At 40.1% G+C, this 12,071-nt stretch overlaps 1 protein-coding gene across 1 annotated transcript; it reads right to left on the minus strand.

Annotated features, from left to right (window-relative positions):
• Positions 1-4,322: 4,322 nt before the first annotated feature.
• LOC134623423 (6-phosphogluconate dehydrogenase, decarboxylating-like) lies at positions 4,323-6,149 on the minus strand. The gene has a single exon (XM_063468572.1). The coding sequence runs from the start codon at positions 6,074-6,076 to the stop codon at positions 4,625-4,627; it is 1,452 nt and encodes a 483-aa protein (XP_063324642.1). The 5' UTR covers positions 6,077-6,149; the 3' UTR covers positions 4,323-4,624.
• Positions 6,150-12,071: the final 5,922 nt, after the last annotated feature.

Below are 12,071 nucleotides of genomic sequence, written 5' to 3' on the forward strand. Positions count from 1 at the left end.
TTGTCTGGCCCTAGAACTACGCTTGAGCTTATTTGCTTATTTTATTTTTCACCATGTTGTCTGTCCCTAGAACTATGCACTGCTTTTTTGCATTTGTTTCCTGTTTTAAGAACTTGATTTCCAAATGATTTGCATACTAAAGTAGAATCCCCTTTCTGTAACCTTGCTTATGTTTCTTTGAGCACCAACGCACGCTATTTACAGACATTTTGGTTTTTAAAAAGCATTTGTATGGTCACATGGCCAAATTACAACTATGTTGAGTCCTGGGATTTGCACCACTTCCAGAACTACATATTGTTTTGTTATTGTAAACAGAAGTCTCTGGAAATTAAGGATAGGCCTTCATTGGGATATATATATATACACTATTCAGTGTTTAGCATTAAAGTGAGACTATTTCATGTTCAGCAAATGTTTTGTAAGATCTCAAATTAGACAATTTAAGGTAAAGAGTAAATAAACTGGTTTTAGCTTTGATCAAAACTTAGAACAGGGGTCTAAAAATTAAAGAGTGTGAGCTGTGGGCCACTGCTGGCACTGTCATCTCATGTGTGGGCCACTTTAGTGTTCAAGCAGTTAAAAAAAACAAACAAACAAGAAAACACCCACAAATATTTTTGAAAATGTCTCTTTTCTGTTTTTTAAAATCAAAAATTGGATTACAAGACATAAACTGCAAACAGTAATGCAGTTTTTTCTCACTCTTAATTAAGTAAAGGATTTCATTGAAGTAAAAAATAAACAAATTATTGCTCTCTTTCTGGCCAGACATGTGGCAGCACTTCTGCTATAATTTTTTCTTCATATTTGACAAAATAAAAATGCAGACATAAGTGCACACATTCATTTTTGACTGCTAGTGAAAATTGTTTTCTTTACATAGAACTCTCTGACTGAATTGACACAGCCAATCCCTGCATGTTTGTACTCTCTGCTCATATTGCCTTCATATTAATCATATTAATTATTTTTTGCTTTTTAAAGAAATTATTTAACATTGCACTCAACAACAAACAAATCCTCCCTAACAAAAAAGTACATTATATTTCCTCATGTCAATACACCCACCCATGTAGGGGTGACATGTGTGGCAAGTGCCCCTGGGCCACAAGTTTGAAACCACTGCCTTAGAACATACAATAAACAAAAGAGTTAGTTGCCATGAAATATTTTTTTTCTTATACACTTAATTATATTCATTACACAAAATATGTACAGTGTACATATAGTGTGTTACATAAACAATTTAATTATATTTTAGATAAAAGTATGTTAACAGTGTTTGCTTGACTACATGAATGTAATAATATTATAATTAACATTCATTAAAACACCTTTTTTTTCTGTAACTCCACACGTGTCCACTTTCTATAGAAAGTCCACGCCCTTCACATGTCCTGATTTGACAGTAAAATATATGAAAGGATCAAATAAAGACCTTGTTAAAGTCAGCTTCACTGAAGAGTTGACAAGATACGTTGTCAAATAAGTTATCCATCATTATTTTTTATTAATCTGATTTTAACTATTATTTTTAAGACATTGTAGAATTTAAATACTCAAAATGTGTTTGATATAATTATTTCTTATATGCGCACTAGACTGTATACTAAGCAACATATTACACTCAAATCAGAAATCCTAAATGATAAAAATGGGTGATAATAATTATAGTACAATAATAATCATAATGGGTATATCTGTTATGCACCGTAGTACACCGGAGAGAAGGAGCATTAAATAATAAATATGGTACAATACTAATGATGACTATATCCATGATAGAGAAGCCAAGAATGGAAGAAACCTGTTTACTGCTCATCCTGCTGCTCTCAGGTCAGTGATATTAATATCTTATCAGTATTTGAAATATAGTTTATAAACACAATGAGACATACTGATGCCATTTGGGTAATCAGATTACATGTACAGTTTTTAAACAATGTATTTATTGACGCATCAACCGCAAGGACAGAGAAAAAAACGTTATCCCCTCATACCACAATACCTGCATTCATCTTAAATTTAAATTCCTTTTTCATACTTAGATTTAATAATAATAATATTTAATATATAGATACTGTAGTAATACTGTAATATCAGTATTATTATAGTATTATTATAGTAAAATACTCATCTTATTAGGACAGTAATAGTAACAACAGTATATTACTGTTGTTATCAAAAAGACAGTGTATTTCTAGTGCCGGTCCTGAGCACAGATAAAATGGGGAAAGTTGCATCAGGAACAATACCTGACATCAAATCTTTGCCAAATCAAATATGTGGCTAAGGATGAAATAGGATTGTTGCATTCTTGATACACTGGATTCTTGGTGGCCCTGGTTATCAAATATACAAATCAGGAGAATTGGGCAAAGTGTATAAATATAGAGAAGAAAAGGCAGCATGGGGTTTGGATTTTATTGACTATGACTGGTAAAAGGGAAAGAACTGGCTGATATTTTGGAGAGAATGAAGATACATACATTGTAACCGGTATCAAATAAATGAAGCGATGTAAACTTAATTAAAAAACAGGTCCTACTAACTTTAAGAGCTTAAGTTAATAAAAGATGTTCTTTCATTTGAGTTAAATTATTTTATTTAAATGTTATTTATTTTGACTTAAACAATTTGGTAACACTTTATAATAAGTGCACACTATTAAGCATTAGTTAATGGTTACTTAATTATCTCTAAAGCATCTACAAAGTATTTCACATAATCAGTTAATAGTTTACAAGCACTGATTTAAACACTTTATTCATGATGAATAAGCTAATGTATAACACTTTTTATTAATTATGTTTTCATGTTCTAAAACTCATTGATTAATCATTTATAAACACTACTCTGCATCAGTTACAAACCAGTCATTTTAGGATGTTCAATGGTATACAAAATCATTGGTAAAAGGTAAGTAGATGGTTAACATACCCTATATAATACTATAAACTCTACATGTACTACACATAGTAGTTTTTATACTAGATGTTTTATAAACACTGAATATCAGGGTTACATCAGTCAGCTGCTATATCTTAACAGATATCTTACAATACATTTAAAACTGTCACTTAAAGGAACCAATCCGGACATGAAGGGTAATCACAGGAACAAGATGTCTTCGAGATCTTTTCTCCACAAGTCACAAGATAGGCCTTGTTTTCCCTCGATGTTTTATGCCCAGCATTCCAAAGACCCACTTTCTTCTTTTCCATTCCCCAGCCATTCTTCCTCTCCCATACTGATGCAGAAACAAAAAAATGACTAAAAGATACTATGAAAGGTTGATAAATATATAGATGTAATATAAAATTACAGTCACAAAAACATACCTTTCGTTTGTGATGAAAGTGACTCTCATCGATCACAACAAACTCCCTTCGGCCACCAATCTGCTGACCTGTACGACGTCTCAATCTTTGAACTGCAGCCACACATACCCTCCTTATTTTTCTGGACATTTTACTAAGTGTTGTTGTACTGCCTGCAGTGGTGTCATCTATCATGTCGATTTGACGTAATCGCAGACCCTGAGAAAATCTTCAGAGAATAAAAAAACATCCTTACAAAGAGTAATTTAAATCTATTTCATTATTTTTTTCTGTAGTGTTTATGCTCACCTGTAGATAAATTGCATCCAGCGTTGAAGTGAGACTTTAGAACGGCTGAAAAGCGACTTGTGTCTGACGGAGGTTTGTTTGACGCGTCCATCATGTGCTGCTCCACAACACAAATTTCAAAATAGTAACATGAAATACGTATGTTTAATTTTATGTAATAAGTATTTGTTTAAACTAAACTTAATGTGCACTTGCAGACAAATTTTGTCATTCCCTGTTTTGTTATAACTTTATCCTTCAATTTACCGTTGTGTCTTTTTATCAAATAAGAAAAATGTGATAAAAGGGACTCTGTGTAGTTGTAATCTTAATGACAAGTCTTTAAGGTGATAATCTAACTGACTTCATTTGCTTTAATTTGCCAGACAATTAAATCTTATGTTAATTGACTTTAATATACTTAAAATAGGCTACTGATTTTTTTTATAACAGAAGTATGTATGTACAAGTCATTGTAAATGAGACCACACACAGGGGCTTAGTGCCCCATAATGCGGCTTTTATCCCCCTTGTCCAGGGTGTCCAGGATATCTTTCCATTACCCGGATTCACTGACCCTAACAGGGTACATTTTCTTTTCTTTCTTTTTTTTTTTTTTTTTTAGAGGGATTGAAAATCTTTATTTAGCCTAACACAGCACAGTGCAAGAGTTCACCTTAATCCAGTGTTAACACCGTGGACCCCGTGCCCAACATGACTGTGGAACAGTATCCTGGCGGCCTGTGTAATATCGAGATAGAGTCACACATCCCCTCTGACTACATCAAAATATACAGGAGGTGTCTACAGTGCACATAATCTATTGTTCCACCTCTTGATAAATATAACTGCAACAAGTCTCTGTGAGAAGTAAAAAGTTGGTTGAAGTAGATTCTGGGTCCTAGATGGTGAAAAGTTGAAAGATGGAATGTTTAAAATCTTCACTTGTTGATAACATCCCCTCGTCCTCGGTCTTCCATCGTGTTTGTTTTTGGGTGTTGTGAAGATCTCCCTTAAGCATTGTAGGATGAAGAGGAGACATTTCTGCCATGACCTGTCCAGTTGGTGTGGATGAAATGACCGGGGTTTGAGAGTAGCTCATATGTGTGGGCTCCAAAGTAGTCCCTCTGAGCCTGAAGAAGGTTGGCGGGCAGCTTGTCATGTCTGTAGCCATCATAGAAGGACAGAGCGGTAGTGAAACAGGGCATGGGGATGCCATGTTGGACTCCAGTGCTGACTGTTCTGCGCCATGACTCCTGGCAGTCTTGCACAGCGTTACTGAAGAAAGTGTCCAGCAGCAAGTTCCGCAGCTCAGCGTTCCTGTCGAAAGCCTCTTTGATTTTACCCAAGAAGACACTTCGAATGATGCAGCCTCCTCTCCACATCAGGGCGATCGCACCATAGTTGAGCGTCCAGCCGAACTCTTTGGCTGCCTGGCGCAGCAGCATGAATCCCTGCGCGTAGGAAATGATCTTGGACGCATACAGGGCCTTTCTGATGTCTTCTAGGAAGGTAGCCTTGTTGCCGTTGAATTTGACCCCCTGTGGCCCTGACAGGCTGCGGCTGGCCTCCACTCTCTCATCCTTTAGAGAAGACAGACATCTGGCAAAGACAGCCTCCCCGATCAGTGTGACAGGTGTCCCGTACTCAAGGGCTGAAATGGCCGACCACTTCCCTGTGCCTTTCTGTCCAGCACTGTCGCGGATTTTGGGCAGCAGATGTTTACCGTCAGAGTCTTTGTATTTAAGGATGTTGGCTGTGATCTCAATCAGGAAGGAGTCCAGCTCAGTCTTGTTCCAGCTGTCAAAAGCCTGTGCCATCTCATCATGGTCCATACCCAAGACATCCTTCATCAGGTGATAGGCCTCACAGATCAGCTGCATATCTCCATACTCAATGCCGTTATGGACCATTTTCACAAAATGACCTGCACCCTCATTGCCAACCCAGTCACAACAAGGCTCTCCTGTTCCAACTTTGGCAGCGATGCTCTGGAAGATGTCCTTTATGTATGGCCAGGCCTCTTTATGTCCACCAGGCATGAGTGAGGGTCCATAGCGTGCACCCTCCTCTCCACCACTCACTCCACTGCCAACAAACAGCAGGCCCTTCTCTTTCAGACTCTTGCACCGCCGTGTCGTGTCTCTGTATTCAGAGTTGCCACCATCAATGATGATGTCCCCAGCCTCAAGAAGAGGAACCAGCTTGTCAATGAAGTCATCCACAGCCTGTCCAGCCTTGACCAGCAGGATGATCCTCCTGGGCTTCTTGAGCTTGGTCACCATGTCTTCCAGAGATTCTGCTCCAATCACCTTGGAGCCCTTAGCCTCGTTCTGCAGGAAGTCATGCACCTTGGACATGGTACGGTTGTAAGCGCAGACCACAAAGCCGTGGTCATTCATGTTCATGATGAGGTTCTGGCCCATGACGGCCAAAGCAATTAGTGCAATGTCTGCTTCAGCCATTGTGTTCTGTGGGCAAAGTAACTGTAAGGTAACTGTGTTAAAATGACAGTCGAGCTCGCACACCAGTCCTTTCCTTCAGGATACATTTTCACACACAGCTGGTTATCAGCCTGATCTTCTAAGGAAAATGATCCTTATTACTTCCAACTACCCGCAGACATTCAAATTTAAAGTGGAATGAACGTGATTGGCTGAACAGTGTGATGTGTGTTCTGTGTTATCTGCATTTCCATCAGTGACTCAGCTGCAGATTAGAATCAAACTGGGCAATCTATTGTGGTAGAAAGGAAACCACGTGTTAAAGAACCCAGAGTTAACCCTGAATTTCCCTTAATAAGTAAAATCCTACAGGACTCGCATTAAATGAACTAAACAAGCAACTTTGAAAGGAGGCATTCGCCTTGTTACTTCACACACACACACGGACAATTACAACCACACACAGCACTCAGAGAAATGTAGTCACATTAATAAAAGGGCAAAAATCTGTGGTAAATGTAATGGTTGACATTCAATAACTTATTTATATATTATATTCATTAATTTCAATTATAATTATTTAATTACCCATTTAATAACACTTTTTGGAACTCAAGATGTTGGAGTGATTTTGTTAAAAGTTGTCATTGTGCTTAAAAATGTAAATATTGTCTTGAACTGCATGTTTAGATATTTTTCTGTTCCTCCCCTACATGTAGGATGTTGGGGGAAGCTATTAGCTATAGTGTTGAACTGCAGGCACATTCCATATAAAGGTTCTGGTTTCCTTGCTTGGTAAGGAATGTTCACTTCCTGCCCTTTATGGCCTCACCTGTGCTTGTATATGGTGTACCGGGGTAGATGGCCCTTTTATGACTAGAGATGTTATTAAAATGGTTGTAACCAGGAAGTCACGGATACAGACACACATACACACACGCACATGCACACACACGTATATACACACATGCTCACATGTGCATACACACACAATGCCTTAGCTTTTACAACACACCATATGGGTTTTACAATGGGGGGTTGTGTAACTGTTTTCATTCAATAAAAGGCTGCGAGGGGAGGCTGGAGTCAAAGTTGACTGAGTTTGGGTGCAGAGCTTGCAACTCTGAGATCCCGACTGGGCTTCCCTTGCGAAAGTAAAAACTGATTGAGCTCTGATTGTCTTGCTTTCTTAACGCTAGAATTACTGGTGCAAGTCCCTACCACTACATTTACTAGCCCTGCGCAAATTTGCGTAAATTCCCCTGAACCTAACACCTCCTAGCACCCTGCTGAGATTTTCACAGGCCTTCAGCTCCATTGTTCTCCTGCTTTTGTTGTGCAAACACACCCTCCCCCAAACCCCAACCAGGAGAGATTCAGGTCTTTCCTTCCAATCATTTTAAGACTCTACAACAAGTACCTGCAGCCTACAACACACCATGGTAGTTTATATGTGCAGTATTTTTCATACGCAATATTAGTTCTTGTCAATCCCTGTCACTACATTGTGTGTCTGTCCATAAAGATATATACACAATGTTGTACATATAATTATATATCCACTCTGTACATAATATACATGCAGTCTATTTATACATACATACATACATACATACACACATACATAATACACACACACCAATATTTTTCAATACACGTGTCCGTATTTATGTTTCCAGATTGTTTGTATAGTGCACTTTCTATACTGTGCTCTTGGTACAGTTTTTATTTTTATTATTATTTTTCCTGCGTTTGTCTTGCACTGTCCACTTTTCTGAAATGACAATGCAGATTTTCCACCTGTGGGACTAATAAAGACAGATTAGCTACGTTTGTGTTTGTGTTTGTGCAACATTTGCATTTGTTTACACTGAGTCACGAATTTCTGACACAGGTAAACCTGCTGCGATTCCTGTTGCAGCTGTTGTGCACCTGGCACTGCCTGGCACGAGACACTTCTAAGCACTGAAGTGGAGAATACCTCTCGCTGTGTAATGTCTTTTGCAAGTTGAGGAAGTTCTCGCCGGACTTTATTCACCGTGCCCAGTAACGTTGTTTTGCACTGCATGAAGACATATTTGATCTCCAAATCCGTGGCCATCCAGAACTTGATCCCAAATTTGTCTGGCTTGGTTGCAATATACTGTGTGAATGGACAACGAACCTTGGTAGGGAACAGCTGTTCATCTATGGTCATGTGTTCTCCTGGAGTGAAACTCTTAGCACAGTTCTCGTTGAAGCGTGTCCAGATGTGGGAGATCGCTGCAAATTTGTCTGTTTTCACCCGTTCTGCCCGCGTGTCCCTGTCATCAAATCGAAGCTGTTGCATAATTGAAATGAATCTATCTCGGGGCATTGTCTCTTTGATTACTGGCACCAGAAATCTTTCTGACCAGCAATCCACAATGGCACCAACAGGACGATTGCTCTTACAAACAGGATTGAAATGAATGCCATCAGTTCATGAACTGACAAATTCCAGTCCTGCTCTGTTCTGCGGGCTTGATTGACCGTACACTCCCTGATGGGGAGTAAATAAATTAATAGAGAATGGTAAATTTACATGAAGCTCACTGTAAATGGGTTTATATAAATATCATATGTACTATGGCAATTACAAACCGTAGCAGACTCTGTGGGTCCAGCTTGTGCAGTGAAGCACGAGCGATTTGCTACTGCACTGGGCATTCCAATGTCCTCCTCAACCCACACAGTGCCGTCTTTTGCAGTGTGGCAAAAGAACTGAGGGACAGAATTAATTTTTTATGTTTTTTGTTTTTTATTTTTTGCTATTTTTACATGAACAGGCAGAGGAGAGAACATGCAAAGCTGGAGAGATCACATATGCTACTCATGTCATTGTATCAGCAACTATTGATTCTGTTTTCACACAATTTTTTTATAAATTAAACAGACTTGTTTTTCCATATATTGTGAATGTGTATCTTTCATATTTGCAAGTCAGTCAATGTGTGGGATATTTTGTATAGATACAGCAGGCATTTTTGAGGGTTGTAACACAGATTTTTCTCTTGGCTTGGATCGGAGCTACTCTGAGTGAACAAATGCAAATGTGCCAGGCCTCAAAGATAATGGGTGGTTTGCACAACAAAAGCAGGAGGAGAATCGAGCTGACGACTTGTGAAAACTTCAACAGGGGTGATTAACACCTCGGGACTTCCACCAGAAAATAAAAAAGTCAGTAATTCTACGAGGTCTTAGGTTCAGGGGATTTACGCAAATTTGCGCAGGGCTAATAAATCTAGTAGTAGGGACTTGCACCAGGAAAAAAAAGGCTCAGTAATTCTAGTGTTAACACCCCGCTGAGATTTTCACAGGCTTTCAGCTCCATTGTTCTCCTGCTTTTGTTGGAGAACACACCCTCCCCCAACCAGGAGAGATTTGTGTATGTGTAGGAGTGGCATTGCTTGCCTACAGCACAGTGCTGTGCATAAAAGCAGACCAACCAGGAGGGAGAATCATTTCTTCTTCGCATTTCTGAGAACGCACATCAGGATGGCCTCCGTATCACTGCCATGCAGGAAGAACCTCTCCACGCAACAGACTTTGGCCTTGCTTCAGGAAATGGACGAAGCGGATTCTGATGGAGGAGGGGTTTCATTTGTCCAGCAGGCCACTGATGCCTCCTCAGAAGAATCTGAAAAGGAGACAGAACAAGAACCCAACATGCCTCGTGCTTCACTGCGCAAGCTGGACCCACAGAGTTTGCTAAGGTTTGTCACTGCCATATTACATATGATATTTATATAAACCCATTTAGAGTGAGCTTCATGTAAATTTACCATTCTCTATTTGTTTATCTTCCGACAGCGTAAGATTACAAGTGTGCTCCAAAGCTTCCTTTGCCTGTTAGACGTGGGAATGCTGCACACCATCAGGGATTGTACGGTCAATCAAGCCCGCAGAACAGAGCAGGACTGGAATTTGTCAGTTCATGAACTGATGGCATTCATTTCAATCCTGTTTGTAAGAGCAATCATGTGTCCTGTTGGTGCCATTGTGGATTGCTGGTCAGAAAGATTTCTGGTACCAGTAATCAAAGAGACAATGCCCCGAGATAGATTCATTTTAATTATGCAACACCTTCGATTTGATGACAAGGACACGCGGGCAGAACGGGTGAAAACAGACAAATTTGCAGCGATCTCCCACATCTGGACACGCTTCAACGAGAACTGTGCTAAGAGTTTCACTCCAGGAGAACACATGACCATCGATGAACAGCTGTTCCCTACCAAGGTTCGTTGTCCATTCACCCAGTATATTGCAACCAAGCCAAACAAATTTGGGATCAAGTTCTGGATGGCCACGGACTTGGACACCAAATATGTCTGCAGTGCATCTCCTTACTTGGGAAAGGACCCCAGTCGTCAGAAGGGAGAGAGGCTGGCAGAGAACGTGGTCATGAAACTGATGGAGCCGTTTTTGGATGATGGGAGAAATGTCACAACGGACAATTTCTTTACTTCACTGTCACTGTCGCACAGACTGCTGCAGCGCAAAACAACGTTACTGGGCACGGTGAATAAAGTCCGGCGTGAACTTCCTCAACTTGCACGGTTATATTCTGTAAGAGCAGCAACACGCAGGTGGCCAGTAGCAGTTTTCTACAATATGCTGGACCTGGCGGCGGGGAATGCCTACATTTTGTACAAGGCATGTACAGGGTGGAGAGGCAAAAGAAGATTGTTTCTGAGTCTTCTAGCTCAGGAACTTCGTTGCCGATTCATGCAGCACAAGGAAATATTCGCACAGGCTGCTGGAGCTGCTGCAGCTGCTGTGCCAGGGACTGGAAAGACAACGCAGTGCCAGGTGCAAGAGAGCTGCAACAGGAATCGCAGCAGGTTTACCTGTGCAACATGTCACAAATTCACCTGTGCCAAATGCAGGGATGATGAACACTGGGTCTGCAAACGCTGTAAAGTTTGAAACACTTTGAAATAAAACAGACTTGTGTATCAGTATACTTTGAATGTGTGTCTTTTGTATCGATATGGCATGAATTTCTGAAGGCTGTAACACAGAGGTTTGGCCTGCCTTGGATCTGAGTAAACAAATGCCAATGTTGCACGAACGCACACACACACACACACACACACACACACACACACACACACACACACACACACACACACAACAAATCTGCATTTATCAGTCCCACAAGTGGAAAATGCAAGAAATAAGCAGCAAAAATAAAAACTGTACAAAGAGCACAGTATAGAAAGTGCACTATACAAACAATCTGGAAACATAAATATGGACACGTGTATTGAAAAATATGTGTGTGTGTGTGTAACTAGACTATGCATATTATGTAAGGTGAGGCTATATAAATATATGTACAACTCTGTGTATATATGTTTATGGACAGGTGTGCAATGTAGTGACAGGGATTGACAAGAACTAATATTGCATATGAGAAATATTGCACATAGAAACTACCATGGTGTATTGTACGCTGCAGGTAAGGAAAGACCTGAATCTCTCCTGGTTGGGGTTTGGGGGAGGGTGTGTTTGCACAACAAAAGCAGGAGAACAATGGAGCTGAAGGCCTGTGAAAATCTCAGCGGGGTGCTAGGTGGTGTTAGGTTCAGGGAATTTACGCAAATTTAAATTTTCGCAGGGCTAGTAAATGTAGTGGTAGGGACTTGCACCAGGGAAAAAAAGGCTCAGTAATTCTAGTATTAAATGCTGTAAATCTGTGTGTGCGTCACGTGTGTCTGAGAATTTCAGCGAGTATTATTTAACCGGGGGAGAAATATAGAGAGGGAGGTCTCACCACGGTTGAGTGTCGGGGCGCTGTTGATATCTCCCACCATGAAAGAAGATTCTGTCTGCTTCCGAACCGTGTCGTTCCACATCCTGCGGATCCGACTCTGGAAGAGGAAGCATGGTGCAGTGAGTGGCGGTAAACAAACAAGTTAAATATAGAAACACTGTGGGTAGACTTTGTAATTCAATGGGGCAGGCCACGATGACTAGGGATGGGTACCGG

The sequence above is a fragment of the Pelmatolapia mariae genome, unplaced genomic scaffold (assembly GCF_036321145.2).
Source record: "Pelmatolapia mariae isolate MD_Pm_ZW unplaced genomic scaffold, Pm_UMD_F_2 NODE_ptg000646l+_length_46146_cov_1, whole genome shotgun sequence".
NCBI lineage: Eukaryota > Metazoa > Chordata > Actinopteri > Cichliformes > Cichlidae > Pelmatolapia > Pelmatolapia mariae.